Source organism: Macrosteles quadrilineatus, unplaced genomic scaffold, assembly GCF_028750875.1.
Source record: "Macrosteles quadrilineatus isolate MER2022 unplaced genomic scaffold, UCM_ALF_1.0 Scaffold_1__1_contigs__length_201487025, whole genome shotgun sequence".
Lineage (NCBI taxonomy): Eukaryota > Metazoa > Arthropoda > Insecta > Hemiptera > Cicadellidae > Macrosteles > Macrosteles quadrilineatus.
In genome coordinates this window covers 58,200,214-58,228,207 of record NW_026542594.1, presented here as the reverse complement: position 1 = coordinate 58,228,207, position 27,994 = coordinate 58,200,214, and the positions used below count along the sequence as shown (strand labels likewise).

General features: G+C 36.1%; 1 protein-coding gene across 3 annotated transcripts in view; it reads right to left on the bottom strand.

Moving 5' to 3' along the window:
- Positions 1 to 341: 341 nt before the first annotated feature.
- Positions 342 to 27,994, bottom strand: part of LOC128983208 (nucleolar complex protein 2 homolog) — a 182,470-nt gene continuing 154,817 nt past the window's right edge. For all 3 annotated transcript variants that reach the window (XM_054402415.1, XM_054402416.1, XM_054402417.1), the window contains exons 11-14: positions 26,842 to 27,057; positions 20,292 to 20,549; positions 2,105 to 2,232; positions 342 to 559 (exon numbers count right to left, since the gene is read on the bottom strand). In XM_054402415.1, coding sequence (XP_054258390.1) covers positions 397 to 559; positions 2,105 to 2,232; positions 20,292 to 20,549; positions 26,842 to 27,057 — 765 coding nt within the window. In that variant the 3' untranslated portion in view covers positions 342 to 396. The remainder of the gene's footprint in view (positions 560 to 2,104; positions 2,233 to 20,291; positions 20,550 to 26,841; positions 27,058 to 27,994) is intronic.

Genomic DNA, 27,994 nt, shown 5'->3' with positions numbered 1-27,994 from the left:
TTACTTTGAAATGCTTGTTTTATATTTTTAGAATATCTCGGGAGCAAAACCTGTTACCTCTTAACCTCTGCTCTTCTAACTGTGAAATTTAAGTATTTACAGCTGACTTAAATTAATTTATATATTTACATTCTTTCAAAATGTAAACATGGACAATTTGGAAGCCCATGGGGCGTAGCCCAAGTGAAAAATGAAAATTAAATGATATAATATTGCATTGTCATCCATTTGTGAGCTATGTTACAAGTTTCTAGTCTCTTGCTCATCGGGAACTTCGTTTAAAATTGATTTAAAATGACTTTTGTATTATTTGAGGAAAATATGGTGCTCTACTCAACAAATATTCAATATAATATTTAATTCATTTAAAAAATGTGTTTATGATACAATAAACATTTATTCAAGATCTGATAGTCTAAGTTCTTCAACAACATCATCCATTTCATCACTATCTGATTCTTCATTCTTCTCTTCATTTGTTGGTTGGGACACCAGTTTTTTGTTCTTTTTCAGCCGCTTTGTCTTCTTTTTACCTTTAACAGTATTTCCCTCAACAGTCCTGAAACACAAAAACAATTGTGTAGTTTGCTGCTTGCATGCAGTTGCCTACTATTCATTCTTGCTCGTGTTTTCCCGTTCATTGTCGGTATTTTCACACAAATCAAAGTGAACGAATATTTGTTATCCCCGAAACAAACAGTTGCTTCAAAAACAACACACGTGTAGACGTCTGCTCGTTAATCGGCGAATAGCAAGACAACTAGATCGCCGAACATAAATTATTTCGCGATTGGCAAATGGCGCATGTCTCGGAGCCGCCTTAACTCTAGGTTCAGAGTTTTACTAGCCTATAGTGCTGGGAACAAAAAGGCTAAATGCATATGCAGACATAAAAACCAAATTAAAATAATCTGTAGCAGGTTAATGAATAACAAAGAGTGAAGGTTATAAAAGGGTGTAAGTTAATCAAAGTCCTACTGTAACTTACATTACTTTATTATGGATATTTTTGTTTTCTGTGTTTATATACAACATTAATATTTTTGTAAGGAATCGTCCCAATCTCTGGTCTTGTTACTATCTAATATTGACCTTTTGTTAGATAGCCCAATAACAATAGTATCTAGGTATAGAATTTATCCTGCTTGGAACTTTACCTTACATTCTGATTTGAAGAAGGGGATATAAAATACTTAACATTGACTTAAAAACTAAACAACAACTTATACTAATATTGTTATATATTCTTAGCCCTCCGAGTGTTATTTGTCGCTGCAGCGACACATAACACACTTTGTGTAGTGTTTACGGCAAAGGCTCTATGACTGACAAAATCGGATTGAACTGGATCGAGTTAGGTATTGTTTTATTTTACAGATTCAGAGCTTTCTCCGGAGGTCTGTCTCTAAGCGCTATTCATTTTAGTTCCGAAAATATTGTAGCAGACAGCTGACGTGTGTATTTGTAAACAGCTTGGTTAGACTCGGACCGATGACTGATGTGTTTTATTACGTTTATCATTGTTTTAGTGTTAAAAAACAAAAGTAGTGATATACGTGGTGCATTATAAGAAGATTTAAGTGATTTTGAAGGGCTGGTTGATGATCCTGAAGAAGTAGGTAGTGATATTGATGTAAATTATCAGCCAGATTCCTTGCTATGGTTAGACTATGCATTCTTAGCTAAACGCTATGTACTGAAATCTGTTTTTTGCCCATAACTTATTTATTTGCAAATCTACTTCCTTATATTATTATATATTTGTAATCCTCATAAAATTTTGAACAAAGTTGCTATTTTCAAATATTTATAGGCTTATAATTTATACAATTTCATTGAGCGCAAACTTATTATTTTTTTTTTAAATTTTCCCAAATATTTTTTTTTACCTAAAATTTTTTTTGAAACAAATATTCCTTATGTCCTATGTATAATATTGAAGCCCATGATTTTCCAAACAAAATGGTATATAGAACAGTATAATTAACATTGTTTTCAAGCTTATCAGATCCGTTTTAATAAAACCTTGCAAATGAGCAAAAATTAGGCAGACATTAAGGCCAAAACAAGGGACACTCGGAGGGTTAAACAATTGTCAGTTTACCCGAAGTTATCAGTGTCGCTGTCGCTGTCAGAGTCAGATGGGAACAGCTCCACAGGCCCTGAGGGTGTTGATTCTGCTGGCTTCTTTGTTGCTGGTCTCTTCATTTGAGGCAGCTTAAAGTCTCCAAGCTACAACATTTTGAGATATAAAATATATCATAAAAAACAAAACTACTGTAACATATAAAATGAATAAGGAGTCTAAATGAATCTAGTTTTACAAAATCAACTTGTGTTATTTGTATATTTTTTTCTTTTCCTACACCATTGGCATTAAATATTGTCCTCAACACTGCAGAACTCACATTGAAATGAAAACGTAAGGACTCAACTCAAGGTCTTTTTGACCGGGTTTAATAAAACAGCCTTTTTTGCTTTAAAGTGATTTCAACTCAGTTGACCACGGTAAGTGTACAACAGGTATATTCATGGATCTTTCAAAAGCTTTTGATAGTGTCAAACACTTCTAGAAAAGCTTAAAATTCTGGGAGAATAAGAAGAGCTCTTGATCGGTTCACTTCATATTTAACAAATAGGTCTCAATATGTAGAAATCTCATCTAACAGATAAAAATAAACGGTATCAGCATTCTGACACATACTTTCTCCCATAAGTTTATCAACAACCTTTATCATGTGTAAGCGGTGAGAGTAAATATACGGAAATGGGATTTGTTCAATTTTGTTCAGAATTTAAAGGACTATAACATACTAAATTTTTATCAAAATTGTTCGAGCCAATTTTGGGAAATCCGATTTTTCCGTTATTTTATGGGGTTTTTGTGGGGAAATAACATAATTTACAATAACTTTTGAACCGTAATTTTTACAGAAAAGGGATTTGTACCATTTTGTTCAGAATATAAAGGACTATAACATACTAAATTTTTATCAAAATCGTTCGGGCCATTTTTGGGAAAATCCAATTTTTCCGTTATTTTATGGGGTTTTATGGGGAAATCCCCATCTAAAATCAAAATTTCTAAAAATGAAAAAAAGCTATCAAAATTGTAAGGACCATAACCTACTATGTTAAATCAAAACTGGATTTTTGTCTAAAATCCTATTTTTTGTTATTTTATGGGGTTTTTATGGGAAAATAACATAATTTACCATAACTTTTGAACCGTAATTTTTACAGAAATGGGATTTGTACCATTTTGTTCAGAATTTAAAGGGCTACAACATACTAAATTTTAATCAAAATCGTTCGGGCCATTTTTGAGAAATTCCGATTTTTCCGGTTTTTTATGGGTTTTTATGGGAAAATCCCCATTAAAAATCAAAATTTCAAAAAAATGAAAAAAACGCCTGGAGATACCATGGATTAGAACCTACATACCAAATTTCATCGAAATCGGACCACAGGTGTAGTCTCTAGCTCTGTACACATCCAGACACACACATACGGGGTTTTACCGAATACTCGCAAACACCTAATTGTGGCATCTTTCAACCTGCGGCCACCAGTGGATGAAGGAAGGTGGTAGAAACATGTCTGCATCGATATTTTTAATGAACACTCCATTTTAACATCTAACATTCCAGTTTTTAAATTGTGGCACCATGCCACAAATCGGTATATATCAACAGTGTGTGGACAGGATGCCACTAATGCGTTGTAGTGCTTGAGCGGTGTGTGCGCCCCCCCTACTTCTCGCGTGCGCTGTTGCCAGTTCTCCGTTCTAGTTCCTTCATTCCGTTCTGTATTCATGTGGCTATGCCCTAGCCGCTGTAGCTCATTTCCCGCGCTCATGACGTCGTCTTTTATTAGTGTAAGGATTTTATATGAAGTTTTTTTCAAAGCTCCAATAATTTTTACAATTAATGGATTTAAAGTCAATGGACCAAATGAAATGTCGTGACGATTACATAAAACTACATGCTATTTTGTTGATATTTTATCGTCACATTGTATGTATGGTTTACGAACTGAGATACTTGGAATAAAGGCCTTAATGTGCTGGGTAAATTGTCAGTTTCATGGGAATATACAAGAAATCTATTCTATCTATATATTAATTACGTAAGCCGATTCTTTGCGTCAAAATTGTGGGCGACTGGGAAGTCGTAGAATGACGTGAGAGGGCTCAAATTAAAGGTCTTTATCCCGTGACGGCGGGAAAAATAGTGAAATTCCCAAAATCTTAACACAAAATTAGATATAACGTACAATGTTCTCCATAAGAATAGCATTATAAGGCATTTACTGCTGATTTTTGTTTACTTCAATCCAGCTGATCGTGATTTTATCATTAGCAAGTAAGCTTACATTTGGATTACTCATTTGCCAGTCAATTCTGCAATGTAATGTATACTATATAAAACCAACTATATAAAGGGATAACGTTACCTTTAATAATCAAGACTTTTTAGTTATGTCAAAGTTGAAATAAATTGTTTTCAAGATTTAAGAAACGATTCAAGATTAAAATAAGATCTTCTTTGTTTTTATTTCAAAACATATGTAAAAGATTTATTCCAATTTTTTTTTTAATTTACTAACATTTATATTTGAGATTTATTGTAGTGTTTAATCAATATTTTGTATGAAGTGGAATAACCTCAACGGTTACTCTTAGAAAACAATTTGGGAATAGAGATGAAGTAGGTTCGTACAGGTATTTAAACGAACCAAAAATATTTATGTCGTGATTAGTTTCGATAACTGGGTAATGGAACCCTAACTAGCCGCAAAATAGTTAGTAATTAGACGTTGACTAGGCCCTTTTTTGGTAGAATATGTAAATCAATCGCACCTTTAGGAGGATTAACACCACATACCTACTTACACTAGGCTAATAGTGTTTTTTTTAATGTTGATCACAAACAAATTTAGGTCCAAGTTCTGTCAATGGGATGCCTTTACTTAAGAATAATTTTGTTAAACCTTTACAAAATGAGCATAGACTTAGAAATAATAACTGGGTAGGGTATCTCAACACACCATTTTTTGCCTTTTTTTATTTGACGAAGACAATTTCCAATACTGTATTTCAATCGGGGAAGCCTTGTTATCAGCATTAACCAAAAAACCAAAGCTACCTTAATAAACCAATATTTATTCATAAACATGTTTGCTGCCTTTAGCAGTTAAACCTCTGGAATCATTCAAAGTCTTTATTGAACATAACGTCATCAACAAAAGCAAACAAAGACAAACAACAAACTGTTTTGTTTTTTTTGCGCAAAAGATATGTTGTAGTGGGATATCTAGGCCTATCCTGACATATAGATAATTTGATTCTGAGTTTGTTTAAATATTCCAACAATAATTCCTTTTCCGTAGCTTTTTAGGGACTATGTCCCTACAAGCCACTAGTTTACGTTAAAATACGCAATAAGTATGACTCCGTTTTTTCTGTATGCATATAATTAATTCATGGTAATGTAAAAGTATGCGTAACGAATTTTTCACCTCACTATGATGTTTTTAGCTGTTTTACATACATTTAGCTGGTTTATATTGGTGGCTGAAAGTTACGTTATGCTGGCCATGCCAGCTGTCATCGTCATATGGGGACCGAGCAGGGGTTTACATCCCTAGGGCCGCAAAATCACTTGTTCGCCTATTTACTTAAAACATTAATGTATATTAAATGCACAAGCAGTATCCATGGCATTGCAATAGACTTGTTTTTTGTCACAGCTGCCTAGACAACTATTTATTGTTATTTTTGATTTTGCTGATTCCTCAAAATATTTCACATAAATAAGAGGGACGTTATATTGCTAAACACACTTGGGTGAAAAATAGCGCTCGTACCACGAGCTAAAATGGGTTTGCAGCTCTCGATCGTTTCACGTTCTCGACTTCGTCCCGAACTTAAAACCCGATATCGAGTCGGCAAAACCTCACTGTAGGCCCTAGGTACGAAATATACTATTTTTTTACGGTGGATTTAGAGACCCAAAGATTCTTACCCCGTTGCGAAGCATGGGCAGATAGTTAGTTATAAGATTATAAAGTCTTTACTGTTTTGTCTGTACATTGCGTAGACTCATGAAGTGTTTGGTTATTTCTACGTTGTATATAATAAGACAGCCGAAACGAGTCTTTAGTTTATATCTGTACGTTTGTTTGATTCTTACTGTCATTGTGCCTGTAACGCCAAAATTCCAATTCACGTGTCCTACCTTGGGAAAACTAGAGTACCGTTCATGATCCAAATAGTTTTGTAATTGTTTGAATAAATTTGCCAAGTTTGATCAAAATATATCCATAAACAAGCAAACTACAACATTTTACAATATTATTTATAAGAATAACAAGGGAATTTTAAATTTACAATTTTTGAATTTGTCCTGTTACCAATAACCGTCCAAAAACACTTTGATATACTAAATTATTTGTTTTCTAAGCTATTTAAAAAGGTCTGGATATAAATTGGGAAATTTTGTATTTTTAAGGTAACGTTTCTCTCCATTTCATATATTAGTAACAATATGTATAGTATCAAATTCAGTAATAACATTGACTACTGTATTTAAACCTTAACACAAGTGTTTATATATTCATTGAGGCTACTGGTGCTACCGCTGATGGCTTATGCATGTGTACGTTAGTAGCTAGCAGACAATTTGCCAACTAGGAACATGAAATCAGCTGTTCCCCGTCCTCACTGTCGCGGTTGCTCGCCTAGCATGTCAACAGCTGACTGCTGTAAAAATTGGATGAGGCGACAGTAACTTTTTCTAGTACGCTTCTTTACCATGGCATCTGCCAATTCAATTTTGTCCTAAAAAATGTATACACATCTCTAAGATTTGTTGCCTACTAACAAGCAATTTAAATAAAAAAAAAAAAAAAAAAAAAACTATTGTTAATCATCCTGCAAAACTGCTAATAATTCATGATCAAATTTTCATCAGAATTCCGTTATAAATCAACGATCACATAACACCAATAGATGGAGCACATCTATATAACTAACATACAAGCAGTTGAAGCCAGGTCCGCCATCTTAGTGCAGGTTAGAAGTTTTAGATGCCAATGAAAACGGCACCAAAACTCAATGTCCAGCTTCAAAATAACTTGACATTTAGACTAAAGGTAAATCGTTGACACTTCGTGTGTAAGATGTCAATTAGTCTAGGACACTATTGGTTCTAATTAAAAGCTCAAAAGTTTATATTTTCTATTTTAAATCTTGAAATAAAGTCGGTACTTTTAAATGAGTTTTTAAATATGACATAACAAAGTTCGTCGGCTGCTACTGTTTTTATTTCTTCGTCAGGTAAGTAAAAAAACGGTGGATTTTGTGGCTAAAGAGCTCAATTTCTTGGATTATATATTTTTTTAAATTTTTATAAAGGAGAGTTGTATAAAGAGTTTCAGAAACCATCTTGTGACTTTGAAAATTTTTACATTGTAAACCAAACGCTAAACCTTTAACACACTTTAATACGATATAGATACATATATTATAAATTAATTTGTAGCTTTTTAGAATTTTTCTTTCGCCCAACAAGTTTTTGTAATTATTGTAAACTAACTTTTTCTAAGATACGGTAAACGCTAGGAAACAAATTAAAAGCGTAATTTAAAGGCCATTGTTCAACCGTCATGAATTGTTACATACCAACCTTTAGGGCCCATTGGTGACATTGGGGGGTGGAAGTCTAAATTTAGTTCATGACAATTACGTCAATGACCTTGAGCTCTGCTAGTAAGATGCTGTGGTATGGTAGCGTGTCGGGGAGAAGGGTAAAATTATTGTTCATGCTTACTCATTCGCTCTTACCCACAAACAAATTTATTTCAAGCCTAAAATGAAGAATGTAGATCTAACTTCTATATTCGTTTGGAAAACGTCAGTAAGAGGCAAGTCTAGACTGTTCCTATGTATGCGCGGTCCATCACTAGTTACTTTCTTTACTTATTTTTTTTGAAAGCCTATGTGTCGATTATGTATCTTGAGCAATGTAAAATCAAGATGACGTTGTTCAAACTAAGATATAAGTTTGGACTTCCTTGTGTGACCAAAATGGTCGCCTACAGAGCAACAGAAGAATCTACAATTTCTTATAAAATCAGTTTTATTGACATTTGCAGACAGTTTTATATAATTGTTTTAAGGAAACCCAAAATCTATTGGCAATCGTAAGTTAATATAATTTGAACTTTTTGCCTTATACAAATGAAATACCATGTGCATGGTCCTCTGGTCCTGTTAATAAAATTTTTTGAAGGGTTTCTTTTATAATTTAAAACTATGTCATTGCACAAGCATTTTCAAGGACTCTCTGCAGTTTTGCGTACTCTTGCAACTACTAATTCAAGAATCAGTTTGATGACCGATTAAAAATAATGTGTTTATACGTTATAAAGATTCAACTGTTAAATATCATAGTTTTTTAGGGTGGGACTGGAAATTTAGACTATATTAAAGATTTGCATTCATAGTAGAACATTATATACTTTAAGTAAACCAACAGAAAAAGATTGTTTAAAATTTTCAAGTTCATTTTAGAACAAACTGTTTGCTCCGCCTCCCAGTTAACTGAGAATTTCAAGAAGTAAAAACATATTAAATAAATAATAAGTGAAGTTAAATATATCCCACAGTGATTTTAAAAAAACATTACACAAACTTCACGGATGCCAATATACTTCTAACAACCTTACTAGGAATTTCCTAAAACTGATATTGTACGTTGAAAAAGGTTTATCTATCTATCTATTCTATTCTATATTTTATTCTATACTATTATAAAGAAGAGGGGGTGTCTGTGTGTGTGTTTGTATGAGCTAATCTAAAAAAATACTGATCCGCCTATGCTCAAATTGCACACAAATGAAGCTACAGCTCCGAGGATACAATAGAACTATTGCCGCTTCGATATTCACCTAGGGCTTTGCCCCGTGGGCTTTCAAAAATCTGAGATGATAGATTTAAAAGTAAATATTGATTGATGGTATCCATGGTAACAAAGAACAAACCTAGTAAGTTTAAAAATGTAAACAAGCAGAACTAACTAACTGTCAAATTTATTTTGATTTCACAATTCAACACAGCTGGTTCAAACCTTATTAAATACTGCACGAATATTAGAACAGAGGGGGTAAGGATTATAAATTTAAAATAATGATGTCACTAGCCTGAATGTAAACATTATTTAACATTACCTAAAGGAGCTGCCAAACCATATGTAAATGTAATTTCATTATTATAGGATTGTTTCGGTAACAGTACTTCATTTGTTTATGATCTAACTATACTGAGTCTGTTTGTTAATTATACTTAAATATACTTAATTTTGTGAAATTTTGTAATAATATTTATTTATTTTTATAATAATTCATTGTAAAAGAAATCATTCGATGGATATAGGAAATAATCAACATTCTATATTGCCTTATCAACCTAGGCCCTTATCCTGAGTTATGAGGTATTTGGTATTTAGTTCTTTTGATTTATTTGTTTGTAAACAGTAATATAACCCCCCTGCCCCAGCAAACCTATAGACTGAGCGAATTCCCGTATGCCTGATTATAATTTCACTAAAATATGTTAGAAAATTGCCCTATTAACATGTTTGGAACTATTGTGATAGGTTTTCGTTTACAGTGCAAACCATTAAACACATTCTTTTATTATAGGTATATGTGTGCTACACTATAGGATACCGTATAAATTAAAAGACCATATTTTCTTAAACCGTTTCCTCTCCCATCACTGCAATGATCATGTTCTACTTATATGCCAACCCCGTACGAAGGACGGGTATTCTACTAGTTATTAATAAAGTTGAGAATACTAAAGGTTCTACAAAACAAAACATTGAATAATAAAAATACATTTGTATGAAAGTAACAGATAGATTGACAAAATTGTAAAACGATCGTATAATATCTAGCAATATCAAATTATTTACAGTATCACGGTTACAACTTTTAAACTACTTTTGTTATGACTCAATGTTAACCTCTTTAGGACCTTTCATTTTATGCTTTTGTTAGTGGGGACTGGTTAAAACACCACAGTAGGTTTTACAAATATGATTGTGACATGATATTATAATCTGAACTAGATTATGCGTGTTGATAATAATATGTATTTTAATTTAAGTACTTTAATTGATTCGGTTATATGTTTACCTCATATAACATTTGAACATGGATTGAAACATTAGATGTCTTTGGAATACTCTGAGAATGAGAAGCAAAACATAACTTTCAGCAATGATGCATCGAAATCTACCTTTACTGACTGATTCAGAAATGTAATTGCAAAATATTTTGTCCACATGACTAAAATGTAAAAAAAAAAATAGATGTATCAGCACGAAATAGTTTGTAAGATAAAAAAAGCAGTCTAGGACAACTTATATAGCGTTCTAACCTCAAACATTGTTATTGTTTCAGTGTACAAATTCAATTGATACAAAATAACTACGTTACCAATTTCTGTTTGTAAACAAAAATCAATTTTTTAATGGTTGCGTTATAGCTATTTACATTACAAGTGTAGTAAGAGCGTTTTTACTTCACGCAGGTGAATATTGTGCAACGAGCGGAAGCGAGTTGCATAATTCACCTAAGTAATGTAAACAGCACGCTCTTGCGTAACGTGTAACGTACAAGATTTTACCTGACCCGACAATAAACATGGGTTACGTACAATATTTTTCATTATCCATTTCACTCATCTTCTATCAGTAACGTTCTTTTACTAACAAAAGCTAGGTTAGGTAGGAAAATACTTTAAGCATGATAATAACATTCAAGCGCACAGCTGATTTCTAGCGTCGAACATCGTTGGCTCCATAGAGTTATATTTTTTAAGTTAAGCACTCAATGTTATTTAAATGGGTTTCTTTACATCACCGAGTGAGTTTTTGATACTTTACATCACTCGAGAAGTAAGGAAGTTGTATACATCACGCTTGGGATAGGGAAGTTTAACATGGTGGGTTAGGTAAAATCAATTTAAATTATTCTTTACTACACAAATTATTTGTAATGTAAAACATTGTTCAGCACTCGGAGCAAAAGTATATTATTTATGGTACTTAAATTGTTTTATAGTACGTGGCAGTATAGTATTATTAGTTTATTAGTTGCTTGTTGCACTGTTCTACACACTGCTCAAGCTCTACAACTCATTAAGTGGCATCCTGTCCACACACTGTTGATATATACTGAATTGCGGCATGGTGCCACTATTTCGAGTGTAGGCTGGCGCGAGAATTGGCAACGTAGCATTTGGAAAGTTATAGTTCCGGCGGACGGCGCGAGGCGCGCTAGCTACCTGTATGGTTTCGTGTTCCACAATTCGGTGTGTACCTGCGCTACTTAAACTCACATCAACGAGTTCAAAAATACTCAATTGTGGCATGTGATGTTTAAACGACGTAATAATGCTGGAAAACCTCAAAAATGATCGAATTAGCTGTGGCACCCTGAAAAAGGTGCCACAATTTTTGAAGGTGCCACAGTACGGCCGTGTGCCTGTGAAGGATGCCACTATTCGGTGAATACAAACACACAGACACACACACACACACACACACACACACACACACACAGACATCACTTCGAAAACCACTTTTTTGGGTCCAGGGGGACCCAAAACGAATATATCCACTCAAAACTCAAACTCGAAAATTTTGACGAAAACAATACTTTCTCCATATACTATGGTATAGGGGGAGAAAGTAATAAAGTAATGAAATCAAACTCAGCTTATAGACCAGTCAAATTTGGGGTGCCTCAAGGTTCTATTCTTTGGCCTTTGCTCTTTTTGTGTTACTTGAGGGGCATAGAAAATATGATAATTCATAAAAAAAATTCAAAATTATGTCTCTACGCTGACGACTCAAGTTTAATTTTGTCAGCTGACTCATTGGAGGAGATACACATTTTTTCTTCTAAGGAACTGAACAACATTGGAGACTACTTTCATGATCATAGCCAATGAATACAAACCCTTTAAGAAGCGAAATGCTAATTGAGAATAGTCAGACTGGAATTTTGCTGCCGAATTGAGCTTCGCGCGACCGCCGCGTAGTACCATTACTCGCGCGGCCGCTGCGCTACTCTATCTCTCTAAACCAATTCTTTGTCTCACTCTCTCTCACTCAAGTCAGCTGACTTGGCAGCGCAGTCGCGATAGTCTACCTAGTGCCTGCCGCGGGAACTATCAAAAATTCAAATATTTCCAGACTGAATTTTTTACAAAGCATTGCGATTCTTAAAGGGTTTGTATTCATTGTCATAGCTTTATTTTAAATTCTGAAAAAACTAAGTTCATACAACAAATAAAAATGAACTGTTATTATTGCATGGTATTATTTAACTTTAATCGGTTAAGTATTGGTGTTATTTTTAGAAGTCGATAAGTTACTGCAAGGAACATCGATGCATCGTAATGACGCAATCTCATTGGGCCTTGTCTGAAAGATCAGTTCCACTTCAGTTCAGTGTTGCCAGATGGACGATAATTTTTATACTTTTACAACTACTGTGGTGGCAAAAACCAAGTATTTACTTTCCAAAAATGAACTACACATTTTCTAATGAGTTTATATAAACATTAGGATGTGAATGGCGGTATTATAAATAATGTTTGACTGGAATGAAAGTTGTTCGTTTAAAATATGGTTTGGATGTACTTTAGCTGCTCGGTAAATCTCAAATTCTTCGATGGTGTCCATGTATTTACTTTTATGACAAGTATGCATTACTTCTAAATTTGTTTGTATATCGGTATAACTATGGTTTGAATCAATGATATGGTTGGCAAAAGCTGATTTGGAGTTCTTTCTTGGTAAATGTTCCTTAAATCTAGTTGCAAAAGAGCGTGATGTTTGCCCAATATAAAAACTGGGGCAATCATTACATGTTATTTTATACACTCCAGTGTTGTTTAATTTGTCGCTAGTGTCAGTTTGTCTTTCTTTTAAATTACTGGACAGTTTGTTTGTGGTTTTGTAAGCAACTGTGATATTGTTTTTTGCTAATTCTTTTTTGAGAACATTATTAAGTACGATGCCATATTCTGCACTAACATATTTTTTGGGTTCTTTTGTATGTATCTGATTATCCTTTTTATTGTTTCTTTGTTTCCTAATCAGTTTGTCGATCAGGGCACTCTCATATCCGTTAGATACTGCGATGTATTTTAATATGTCTATTTCATTGTTGTAATTTTCTGGGCTTAATGGTATGGAAAGCAGTCTATGGACATAGCTATTGTAGGCAGATAATTTATAATTATGGGGAGTTCATATTATATTGTTTTTGTCATACTGCAGTAAAAACAGTCATTTTTAATGCATGCGTTGCGGGTCTAAAGTAGCATTTTTACTCTTTAGGAAGTAAAAATCGTTTTTAGCCTCTATAGAGTAAACATCATTTTTAGCCTCTATGAAGTAAAATTCAGCTGTTGTCAACTCGGTTGTAAATTTCTACTGTAAACGATTGCATGTATCGAAATATGTATCGATTCGTGCTTCGTAATAATCTTAACCTACCGTCTACAGTACCATAGTATTTTAGCATTGCAGACACATTAATCCATTCCCACACTCAACACTGCTCACCGTTACTACGTCCTTCACCACCCCCTACGTCGTGGACCTGTCTCCCTCTCTTCCCATAGCATTTACGGATTGCAGATACATTAATGTAATTGCCATAGACAGTTCCCACACTCTGCACTGCAAGCCTTACTACTTCCTTCACCATTTCCTACGTCATAGACCTGCTTCCTTCCCTTCTCATAGCATTTAAGTATTAGATACATTCATCTAACTGTCCAAAAGGTTCCCCCACTCAGCACTGCCAGCCTTTACTACTTCCTTCACCACTTCCTACGTCGTGGGGCATGTTTACCTCCCTTTCCATAGCATTTTAGGATTGCAGATACCTTAATCTAATCGTCATTAACAGTTCCCACACTCCAAACAACTCACCTTCACTACTTCCTTCGCCACTTCCTACGTCGCAGACCCGTTTTCCACCCTTTTAATAGCATTTTAGGAATGCAGATACCTTAATCTAATTGTCATAAACAGTTTCCACACTCCGGACAGCTAGCCTTGACTACTTCCTTCACCACTTCCTACGTCGCGGACCCGTTTTCCTGCCTTCCCATAGAATTTTTGGAATGCAGATACCTTAATCTAATCGTCGTAAACAGTCTCCACACTCCGGACAGCTCACCTTTACTACTTCCTTCACCACTTCCTACGTCATGGACCTGTTTCCCTCCCTTCCCATAGAGTCATAAGAATGCGGATACCTAAATCTAATCGTCATAAACAGTTTTCACACTCCGAGCACTGGGCAGCTCTCCTTGACTACTTCCTTCACCACTTCCTACGTCGCGGACCCGTGTTCCTCCCTTCCCATAGAATTTTAGGAATGCAGATACCTTAATCTAATCGTCATAAACAGTTTCCACACTCCGGACAGCTCACCTTTACTACTTCCTTCACCCCTTCCTACGTCACGGACCTGTTTCCCTCCCTTTCCATAGCATTTTAGGAATGCAGATACCTTAATCTAATTGTCATAAACAGTTTCCACACTCCGGACAGCTAGCCTTGACTACTTCCTTCACCACTTCCTACGTCGCGGACCCGTTTTCCTGCCTTCCCATAGAATTTTAGGAATGCAGAAACCTTAATCTAATCGTCATAAACAGTTTCCACACTCCGGACAGCTCACCTTTACTACTTCCTTCACCACTTCCTACGTCACGGACCTGTTTCCCTCCCTTCCCATAGAATTTAAAGAATGTGGATACCTAAATCTAATCGTCATAAACAGTTTTCACACTCCGGACAGCTCTCCTTGACTACTTCCTTTACCAATTCCTACGTCGTGGACTCGTTTTCCTCCCTTCCAATAGCATTTTAGGAATGCAGATACCTTAATCTAATTGTCATAAACAGTTTCCACACTCCGGACAGCTAGCCTTGACTACTTCCTTCACCACTTCCTACGACGCGGACCCGTTTCCTCCCTTCCCATAGAATTTTAGGAATGCAGATACCTTAATCCAATCGTCATAAACAGTTTCCACACTCCGGACAGCTGACCTTTACTACTTCCTTCACCCCTTCCTACGTCACGGACCTGTTTACCTCCCTTTCCATAGCATTTTGGGATTGCAGATACCTTAATCTAATCGTCATAAACAGTTCCCACACTCCGAACAAATCGCCTTCACTACTTCCTTTACCACTTCCTACGTCGCGGACCCGTTTTCCTCCCTTCCAATAGCATTTTAGGAATGCAGATACCTTAATCTAATTGTCATAAACAGTTTCCACACTCCGGATAGCTAGCCTTGACTACTTCCTTCACCACTTCCTACGTCGCGGACCCGTTTTCCTGCCTTCCCATAGAATTTTAGGAATGCAGATACCTTAATCTAATCGTCATAAAAAGTTTCCACACTCCGGACAGCTCACCTTTACTACTTCCTTCACTACTTCCTACGTCACGGGCCTGTTTCCCTCCCTTCCCATAGAATTTTAAGAATGCGGATACCTAAATCTAATCGTCATAAACAGTTTTCACACTCCGGGCAGCTCTCCTTGACTACTTCCTTCACCACTTCCTACGTCGCGGACCCGTTTTCCTGCCTTCCCATAGAATTTTAGGAATGCAGATACCTCAATCTTATCGTCATAAAAAGTTTCCACACTCCGGACAGCTAGCCTTGACTACTTCCTTCACCACTTCCTACGTCGCGGACCCGTTTTCCTCCCTTCCCATAGAAATTTATGAATGCAGATACCTTAATCTAATCGTCATAAACAGTTCCCACACTCCGAACAAATCGCCTTCACTACTTCCTTTACCACTTCCTACGTCGCCGACCCGTTTTCCTCCCTTCCAATAGCATTTTAGGAATGCAGATACCTTAATCTAATTGTCATAAACAGTTTCCACACTCCGGATAGCTAGCCTTGACTACTTCCTTCACCACTTCCTACGTCGCGGACCCGTTTTCCTGCCTTCCCATAGAATTTTAGGAATGCAGATACCTCAATCTTATCGTCATAAAAAGTTTCCACACTCCGGACAGCTAGCCTTGACTACTTCCTTCACCACTTCCTACGTCGCGGACCCGTTTTCCTCCCTTCCCATAGAAATTTATGAATGCAGATACCTTAATCTAATCGTCATAAACAGTTTCCACACTCCGGACAGCTCACCTTTACTACTTCCCTCACCACTTCCTACGTCACGGACCTGTTTCCCTCCCTTTCCATAGCATTTTTGGATTGCAGATACCTTAATCTAATCGTCATAAACAGTTCCCACACTCCGAACAACTCGCCTTCACTACTTCCTTCACCACTTCCTACGTCGCGGACCCGTTTTCCCGCCTTCCCATAGAATTTTAGGAATGCAGATACCTTAATCTAATCGTCATAAACAGTTTCCACACTCCGGACAGCTCACCTTTACTACTTCCTTCACCACTTCCTACGTCACGGACCTGTTTCCCTCCCTTCCCATAGAATTTTAAGAATGTGGATACCTAAATCTAATCGTCATAAACAGTTTTCACACTCCGGGCACTGGGCAGCTCTCCTTTACTACTTCCTTTACCAATTCCTACGTCGCGGACTCGTTTTCCTCCCTTCCAATAGCATTTTAGGAATGCAGATACCTTAATCTAATTGTCATAAACAGTTTCCACACTCCGGACAGCTAGCCTTGACTACTTCCTTCACCACTTTCTACTTCGCGGACCCGTTTTCCTCCCTTCCCATAGAATTTTAGTAATGCAGATACCTTAATCTAATCGTTATAAACAGTTTCCACACTCCGGACAGCTCACCTTTACTTCTTCCTTCACCAATTCCTACGTCACGAACCTCAAGCTAGTGTCGTCATTTGATTATATTTATGATGCATACCGTTTCTGTTCTAATATCTGTGAATTAATGCTATCAGCTATTTCTTTATCTACTGCATTCAAAAGTCAACAGCTGATCACATGTTTTTGTTTATGTGTCAAATACTGCTTCCATAAGAATTACATTGAAACTTTGAGACCCAGTGGGGCGGATTCCTGAGAGACTTTTTTAACGCCATATAGATGTTGGCACTCACCGATATGGTCTTTATCACCATGCACAATTTGAAAACGATTGATTCAGCCGTCTAGGAGGAGTTTGCGTATTACGAAATGCATAAGAGTCGACTAAGAGCTTCGCTCGCTCCGCTCAATTAGTCAAACTATTAACTTTTGTTTACGAATTAAGAGCTATAGCAATTTTATGATAATTTTCCCGACATTCACCATAATAGTGTAATAATAAATATGGCAACGTCAGCCCTACAACAGCTGTTTGATGGGAAAACATAGCTGGCACAGAATGAATTAGCAGAACGACTAGAGGGAGAGAGAGGGATAGAGGGGAGAGGGGAGATGGCATAACCAGTAACAAAAACAAATAATAGAGTGATATGTCAATGTCAGTTTTGAATGTTTTTACTTTGAAGTGAATTTGTAACTTATAATAACATTGGTTTTGTTTAGTGGAAGTTTAATAGAAAGTTAAATAAACATTGCCTATTCTGTTTGCAACTTATTTGATTGTGCAATTATTATACTGTGGCAGGAACATGACAACAATATTTGATTGTATGTAACATAACCTAGAGTGTCGAGTTTAGGCCAAATAGACTATACCCGGCTACAGTGAAATGCGAAACGGCACACGGAAGATTTCTCAGGTGCCGTTTGACGTCACTAACTGCTGACATCACTTTGAGGGAACACCAATACCGCAACGATACGGTTTTGAGCCATCGGCCTCGGTGGTGCAGTGGATAGCGTTGCCGGCTGATAATCCGAATGTTCCGGGTTCGAATCCCGCCGATGGCACTAACTTTTTTCAACAATTTTTTCATATCAGCAAGTTTGGTTGGTTTGGTTAGGTTATAACAGTTTAATTTTATAATTAAAAAATTATAAAATTAAAATTATAAAATTATAAAATTAAATTTTAGGCAATTATAATTTTATTTTATGAACAAAACTATTTTTTAGATTAGTAAACCTCTATTCGATTTTTCCATTATCAGCACGTTTGGTTAGTTTGGTTAGGTTATGACAGTTTAATTTAATAATGGAAAATTATAAAATTGCCTGTTTCTTCAGACGCAGCAGTTAGTGACGTCAGCAGTTAGTGACGTCAAACGGCACCTGAGAAATCTTCCGTGTGCCCCACCGCAGTGAAATGTGTTTTAATTTAAAATTAAGAGTTAAATGTGGGATTTTATTTCAAGATAATAGCATAGATAAAACATACTCCCCCAAGTAGATTTCTCATCCTTATGCAACAGCTGAAGACAATTTTATTGTTAGTTCTGTACGGTTTATGTAGAGGTCGTGTTTTGATTACAATTTGTTTCCAGTTATTACAGTCATTTAAAACCTCGTTTAGACAAATAATGCGATCTAATCATAAACAATAACTTGTCTCCAGTTATATAACCAAACAGTAAAGCACAAATCTAGAAATTAACCCTAAAATAATAGAAACAAAATTTTGTCGACACTAGCGCCCAGTGTCACTGTACATGAACTAGACACGAAAAACAAGCTTCAAAATTTACAATGGGATGACAAGTCTACTTGTATTGGTTAGTCTATGATAATAGGCCTACTACGTTTTTGATTGATATTTTTAGTCTGTCAGAGATGAGTGACTTATATAACTTCATTCCAAATGATTATTTTAAATTAAAATACCTTATTGCATAACTTATATTGGAGATATTTGCAATGAATGTATGTATAACTAAATTTAAAAGTTCAAAAGCCTTATTTCATATTGGTGTTTTAAAATTATAAGTTACATGTAATTATATTAAGTTATCTGTTATATATATATATATTTCTTTTTACAAATTCTGTTTCTTTATTGAATTGAAATCATTATTATCATCGACTCAATAGCCTACTAGATTTGTTTAGTCAAATAATTACCGTTTTATTGAAAAAATAGCCTTTTAAAGAAAATAAAATAAGGTGAAATTGACTAGGCCTAATAAAATTATATTTAAACTTACTCTACATTAAATTGCATTTTAAAAAAGGTTTTTGACTAGGCCTGATTAACGTATTATTTGTAATTACATTTATTTATAATAGAAAAAAGCTCGGCTCGGGCTCAGCTCGATTGAAAATCTCAGGCTCGCACACCTCTAGTTGGCACCAAAATTTTTGGTATGGTTTTTGGTTTTCAAAATAGATTATAGATAACGTTATCCCCAGTATTAATATAGTATGCAGTACATTGCAGGGTTAACTGGCTAAGAAGTAAACCAACTGAATACTGGCCTGGAGATATAACGCGATCACCTATATTAAAGCAAACAAACATTAGCTGTGTATGGCTTCCAATGCTATTCTTATGGGGAACATAAAGTTTAATGTGTTAAATTTTAAAATATCAAAGAGATCAGTGAGTAGGCCTACCAAATCGATGCATCGGTATTTCCATGCATGCTGAATCAAATTGCGATTTGATTCATCGAATCAAACATGTCGATGCATTTTGGATTCATTGCACACCACTACCGATGACAAATGGCATCTAGGACTAGGACGGAACCAGCTATCTTCAGCATTGAAAGCAAGCACTATAATAATAACAACTCGGCTACCCAGACTTAGTTTGTGAGGCAATCGGAATTTAAAATCTTACTGTGCGCTTAATGCATATATACAGAGCATTATTTATATAAATTTAAGTGCCAGGACTGGAAAAAACATACCAGCACTTACAGATACTATCGCCCCCCACCATTACCCCCGACAAATAAATTGTTTGTATCATTCAAATATTCATAGCTTTGTTAATCATACATTTAAAATGCTTTGTCACAAGCAGGCTTACGCCGATAGAAATATTAAGATTTAGGTTTAGACATTGAATGAATTTAACTGGAATCAAACTTTGAAATATAATTTGTGGTTGGACGATTTCCACAGTGCTTGTGAATCAAGCCCTGGCATATATTTACTTGTCACCTAAAATATGTCCTTCACTTCAATATTACTAAAACTAAAATCCAAAAGACATAGAATATTCATACTTGATAAGACTTTCAATTGCATAATTTCAAATGTTTATAATAGCATTAACACTTAAAGCTATAAGTCAAACTTGTAGGACATATAATGAGCAAACAGTGTACTACGGTACCTTGTCATTGTTGGTGACTTGTTTGGCATGTTGCCGCTGATGGACCTTGTTCCAGTTGTTGTAGAAGGTAGCGATAGGTGTTCCTCGAGCTCGCACGCCATTCTCCCACGCCCGCACAGCCGCAATATCAGCCAGTGACAGGGTCACTTTGCGTCTCTCAGTCTCAACAAACTTCCCATTCTCTTCCATCTTGGCTAAAACTTGCCTAAGCTTTTGGCTGTACTTGCCCACACGGCATTCTTTCACAAAACTTCTTAGCTGAAAGTTAGAATAAAACAAGTGGTCTATGAGAACAAGAAGGATTAAAATAAATACTATGTTCTTTGTGAAAACATGAATTAAAATTAGAATTTCCTTTCCAATAGGCCAAACTGTTTACAAAACAAGAAAATTGATGCCCTTAATATATTTTCTTGTAGGTAAAATGATAGCTTGTTGTCTGACATTGAATTATCTATCGTGCAATATCTCTGATTTTTTTTACCCTGGTCTTTTAACAGCCAGATTTTTTGTGCGCTAGCTGTGTTTTGTACGTTATCTTTTCCCATCTTTTTTGCGCGCCCAATTGAGTAATCAACTAATTTGATAAAGCATCGCTTGCAGTTGTCTGCTAAACACACGTCACCGTGCAGACGATGCATTACACCACACTTATGTAACTCAACTGATAATACAGTAGCTTGTATAAATATTTCATATAATTGGTAAAATAATTATAAACAGTTGTTGGACTTGTTGTTTCACGTTTAAAAGTGTAAATAAAATATAACCAAGAAAACACGATAACTTTGTAAAAACTTTTTGTAAGTAAATAGGGGGGGACCTGGGACTTACCTGGGACCTGGCCAGTCCGGGCATGTTACCTCTAACAATGCTTTATTTTCATTAATAATAAACACAAGAAAAATAAATCTAAATTTACAAATATTACTACAAATTTGGATTCTTTCAATAAATATGTTGAATGCCTGCTCCATCTTCAAATTCTCTAGCAGATCTCCATTTTTTTCAAGATCTTCTCAAGAACATGCCCGTTGCCCTTAAAATTGAGCAAGTAATCTCACTCTAATCCAATTAACTACCAGACTGAAAGCCCTTAACCCGATTTTCTGACAACCTAGTTACCTAGTCGCTAGTGCTCTTATCAGTGTTTGCAATTGTTGCCTAGGATTCCGCAGACTGATGTTATCATGGGAGTGAAAGAGGCATTCCGGCTGACGTACACTTTCTTTTCTTTTCTTCTGCATTTTTTATGACATTGTCATGAGGTTTGGGTTTGGAGACATATGAGGGAGCATCGGTGCCTATGACACGGATATCAAATAATGCTTCCCTCTGTGTCTCCCATACCCCTCAACATGCCAAGTCAGCTTTAATTGCAGGCCTATTTGCATTTCCATTATCTGCTATAAGGGGCCCTTTTATACCATTCCTTCCTGCCAGTTGCATAATGTTTCCTAAAGCATCGCTAATTTCATTGTGCCGTTTTATAATTAGGCTACCTACAGGACATATAAGGGCATGGTCTGTATTAAAGTCTTTCCCACAGCCATCACATTTGGTTGGTAAGCGGACATTACTCACAGATAGAACACAGCACTCACTGAACTCAAAAGAGGTTTTTAGTGCAAGAGATTGTAATAAAACTTCGCACCCTCTTTTTGAGGTTTCATGAATGTGTTTCGATTGCACTACTAGATCAGCGATCCCTATTCCTCCGCTTTTTACTGTTAGATGTAGTAATTCATGCTCTTCTTTACATAGGGCTTCTTGTAATCCAAACAGATTGGGGAAAAGTGATGTTCAAATAGTGTGCTGGATTGGACTGAACATTTCTAGTTAACACGTTCGCTGCGGGCCATCAAATGGCAGCCGTAGCCCCAGTGCGGCGCAGCCCGCAGCGTCGAACAAACCCGATTGCCGGGTGATTGGCTCTCATATTTCGGAATGACGAATAGCAAATAGCGAGCGGTGATGTCCTGCTTTATAACGAGAGTCGAGGTAGTTCGCTAAACATTCACAGATAGCAGCACTGCTTGGAACGTAGCCGTTCCCATTGTATTGCCTATTGAAGGGAGAAATACGGGACAACAAGTTGATTTTTAAGTTTGCCAGACGGGGATTTTATGGGGAAATTTTACTACCAACCTACAACACAACAAAAAGCAAGTCACCCACTACACGCTAACGTGGTATAGGTCCGCCTTCGACCGACGCTAGAGCAAAAACGAAGATATACGAAAGGCATTGCCGAGCGTATCCGATCGGTTACGGCAGCACCTGAACAGCGCTCGGCCCGTATCCGATCGGATACGCCCGCAGTGAACGTGTTAAACTTTTACTACTCTCTGAAAAAAGGTTCATATAGCTTGTAATGATTTTGTAGCAACAGTATGGGCTGATTGAGGGTGTTTTTCAGCAATCTTAGCAATATTTTAACACGCTGGGTCCAAGCATTAATCTTTTCTGTTGCAGATTCTTTCTTTTCTTCCTCGCAGCCAATAAAGCCTCATAAAAACTTGCTGCCATGAACAACATCCATTCCCTCCATTTGTTTCATAACTTTTTTGGGAATTTCAAAATCATTGTTCCAAATTAGTTTGGTTTTTTGGCTTGAGGGTAGTATCCATATTTTGGACCTATTTATTTGAGATTTTGCCAGCATTGTAGACAATAGACAATAGACAATTCCTGTATTACAATTTCATCAAGAAATGTTACAGCGTCAAATTTAAATGGTATAAGATACAAAGTGAAATAAATGGAAAAGCTTCTTCAGTGTTGTGTGTGTGGTCTTGCCATGCAAAGAACTCCTTTAGGGTGTAGAAAGCTTTTAAGAGTCAACGATATAATCTTCAGGATTAAGGATTCCTCCTACCATATTTTGGTTTACTACTCTAGATGCATCTTTTATTTTTACACATTGAACAAGTCTGTTGAAATAAGTTTCTGTAAACTGTTTTTTTTTTTTTTCATTTGTATCAAGTTTTTTACACTTGTTCTTTAAAGATCTATCGCATCGGATGGCCTCATTTACTAGCTCATCATACTTCTCCTCCTTCCACTCATTAATTCTTCTATCAATTAGTCTTCTGATGTCTTTTGTTTGTTTTATGATTTTTTCTCTCTGCAAAATAACATCAATGAAACATATTAATCTTTCAGAGGTTTCTTTTCCAGATACCAGCAACAATATTTATTCTGCTAGTAATTGTACAAATTTGTCTCCAACCGATCCATTTGGCAAATTATATTGCAATCTTTTAAGAGTAACGATCTTTTCCCAACGAGGCAACCATCTAGATGGTACTTGATCCTCAGAGATTTGTATTGGATTTACTTTAAAAAAGTTTGAAAGATAATCAGGAGATCTGCATTCAGTGTGTTTGGGTAGAATAAGAGTTATCAATGAATCATTACATTTTTTTGAATGATCTTTGTTCAAGTGATTGAGGAATCTTGCATGACTTTTGAAAATAATCTAACATTCAGTACATTTGTTTTTATTAGTTTCTGAATCAATAACACAATAATTGCTGTCTGTATCTATTTCCCAAGTTTTACATTTTGAAATAAGTAGATCAAAATCAGTGGCGTTGCCAGGTTTGGAGCGCCCTGGAGCCTAGAGTTGCTTAAGTGCCCCCCCCCCCTTTAACATTGAGCGTCACCACTACGTATTAAATTCCCTTACAATAATGGTCTTTTAAGATGATCATGTGTTCAATAAGCACCTAAAACACAACTTGTGCCATACTAAACTTTTATTTCACAATAAATTACCAAACAGATTTTGGCACTCGTGCCATCAGAAGACACTTTTCGCCAGTGAGATGTACTATATTTTTCGCCACACCACACATCACCATTCATTAAGCTGCATGATTCACAAAACATACATTTCGTACATTGTTTACTGGTTAGCCCTCAAAATGGTTTCCATCTGGTTTAACTGTTGAATGTAATTGCAAACAACACTGTTATTAAAAAAAAAAAATCATTTTGTTAGGTCATAAGTCGATAAGGAGTATTTTAGTAGTAAAATATAACATGATGATAAACACAAAGAAGTTTTTCTAATAAATAGCATTTGCCGGTCAGGGGCTCGTTTCATAATTAACTACAAGTTACAAGCTTTAACTTGTAATTTGTAATATCCACTAGATTTGCATTAGGCGATCAGCTGATTTACTAATAATATTAGTTGTAGGTAATTATAAAACAGGCCTCAGAACTATTTTATTCGGCCAAACCAGCGCACGACTTTTATAGCCCTTAATTTACTGTACAGCTAATATCCTCAACATCATCAGCTGATTCATTTTTGCCTATATGGAGGAAATAACACAAAAAACTAGTTTAGCCCCGCAACGTAAGTACAGTACCTATTGAAAACAGCTGTTGTTGCTGCAGCATATGATGAAATTCATCTTTACCCAGCCCTTAAGAAAATTTGTTTACAAAAATATAAATAACTTTAAACACAGCATACATTTTCTGCTTTATTTAGCCTAAGGTGTTGAGTCTTTAAGTAAAAACTAAAACCCATAAATAAAGCAAAGAGATATATATTTCACAATCTGTTAAAATTTTGTTTTGATTTGAGCATTAGTTTTTGTTTTATAAATTGCTACAAGTCGGGTGTTGTTCAAAAAGCAAGACAAATTATTTTCTAACTTGGTTTAATATGTTTAATGGTTTTGGTAGTTTAATAAGTAAGATATATTTTCCATTGTATTCAGTTATGATAATGTAACTAGCAACTTAATAAACATCACAAAACGTGTAAACCCCAGCAGCAGACTATACGCCTCTGGCGCCGCCTGGTTATAGGTGGCAGCGAGCGAGCACCGGGGCAACGATCACCTATTTATCTAAGAATATTATAATTAGGCTTGGACAGAAATGTAATTGTTTATAATAATAATATTTGTTTTTAAAATATTTACATGATCAGAGAAAATCTTACTTTAATTTTGTATTTAAATGTACTGTATATCAGAATTTTAAAAATATAACAGTTTTATTTTCCATCCTTCTCTGTTCTTATAACTAAAATATATTCTGCTGTCCCCATTCTAAGGTTCTTGATTGAGGTTAAGGCCAAGGGTATTGATCCTCTTCTGTTATTTTTTACTTTTAATGATAAAGTTGATCACTTGGGGAAAATTTAGAATGCATTATTTTGTTAAATATTTGATAAAAACGATTATAAATAACACTAACTTATAGGGATGGATGAGTCACGAAATTTCGGGAAATTTTCGGAAAAAAAATATTCCTGATTTTCGGGACGGGATTTGATCCGATCGTCAGCGATTTTGCCGCTTCGAGTGACGATAACACCGCTATCGCGAGAGATGTTCATGATAGTTCCGTGAACGCAGGAGGCGAAGTCAATTCGACGATCGCGCCGTGACCGCGGAGTCGGGGTCATACCGACGATCGCGCTGTGACTGCGGAGTCATAACGACGGTGGCACCGTGGCCGCGAAATCATACCGACAATTATACTGTGACCGCGAGTCATACCGACGATCACACCGTGACCGTGGAGTTATACCGACGATCGCGCCATGACGGTGAAGTCATACCAACGATCATACCGTGAACGTGGAATCATACCGACGATCACACCGTGACCACGGAGTCATACCGACGATCGCGATGTGACTGCGGAGTCATAACGACGAGGGCACCGTGGCCGCGAAGTCATACCGACGATTACCCCGTGACCGTGGAATTATACTGACCATCGTGCCATGACCGGGAAGTCATACCGACGATCATACCGTGACCGCGGAGTCATAACGACGATCACACCGTGACCACAGAGTCATACCAATGATCATGCCGTGACCGCGCAGTCATACCAACGATCACGCCGTGACTACGGAGTCATAACGACGATCACGCCGAGACCGCGGAGGCATACAGACGATCACGCCGTGACCGCGGAGTCATAACGACGATCAAAAGGTGGCCGCGAAGTCTGAGTCATACCGACGATCACGCCGTGACCGCGAAGTAATACCGACGATCATACCGTGCCCGCAAGTCATACCGACGACCACGCCATGACCGCGGAGTCATACTGAGGATCATGCCGTTACCATGAGTCATTTCTACCTCGAGTCACAAGTTTCTATACCTGTAAATTTTTACCCATTTTTTGGTTTTTGTAGATCAGTGCCTCAAAATGACTTTGTTATTTTTGTTTGGTAACTGCAAAACTCGAGACTTTCTTTTTATGTACAGGAAAAAATCCTGTCCCGTCCCGAAAATTATACTCCGTTCAAACAGGGGGATTAGGAGGCCCCAAGGATTTCCATGGGGTGTCCTAATCCGTCAGGTGCCACGGTTGTTTGAACGGAGTATAGGAAGGAAATAAAAATCCCGTCCCGAACCAAAAATTCAATCCCGTCCATCCCTACTAACTTAAGTATTTTAGTATAAATTAAATGGAAGGAATATTTTTGCTTGTATTTATAAAATTTCAATAATAGTCCGGGCATATTAATCATAAACATAATAGTGTACACTACTATACTAACCTGAATGACTGCTGGAACAATGACGTCAGGAAAGCTTATTCTGTGACTTTCTCCAGCACAGTATTCAAGTAACAGTTGGTACACTTGCTCAATGATAGCATCACGGAATCCATTTTCCCCCAAACCTGCCTTTGATACTCGCAACACACAAGTAAAGTCCATTGGTTTTACTGACATTTTCTTATTCTTCTTATTGAAATCTGTCAGTGTTAGAGCCTAATTGACAAAAAATTAAATATTATTATGAGCAGAACTAGTTTTTAAAATTTAATTCTATTGCCTCTACGTAAAAACTAGTCTTTAGTTTATAGTTTAATTGTTTTTTACAAACCATCTCTTGAAGGTCTTTTGAATTTGTTAAGTCAACCTTCAAACAAGTGACTTTACAAAAAAATCTAAATAAAGTACTTTCTCAACTTAGGTTTCTGCACATCTGCTTATAGCGATTTCTCTACAGGGAAATGAGTACCTATTTTACGTATGTAGCATATTACCTAGACCAGGGATTGACATAATTTTTCATTTTAATGTCCCCAGAGGCCAAAAATGCTATTACTTTAAATATCTTATCTTACTAATATTATAAATGTGAAAGTTTGTGTGTTTGAAGTTCAATCACACATTAACTACTGGACAGATTGGGCTGAAATTTGGCAAGATGATAGCTCACATTCCCGTTTAACATCTAGACATATTCTTATCTCAAAAATCCTTTCGGGCTCTGCCCCAGTGGCTCTGTAGTTCCCCATGTTAACCTTATGAGTATTCATATTTAAAGGGAATTAAAGAATTTAGTCAGCTGTTTCAACTAAAAAAGTTGGTTCTATGATAAGCAAACGCATTAAAATGTTATAAGATTTACCAACAGAGTGCAGCACTATATTTTTTGCATTTATGAAAACAGCTAATTTGAACTAAGCAGCAACAAAAAACTGTGATACACAATGAGAACTAACTGTCAAATTTATTTTTCTCTATTGTTTAGGCGAAGTGGTATAACATTATGGCTATGGTAGATGTGTAACTATAGAATACTGTAAATTTAAAGAAGCAAATTTTATCAAACTGAGTCCTCCCTCATTGCAAACGCAAAGCTTGAGTATAACTGCAATAAGCATTTTTTATACTATATGCCAACCCCGTATGAAGGACG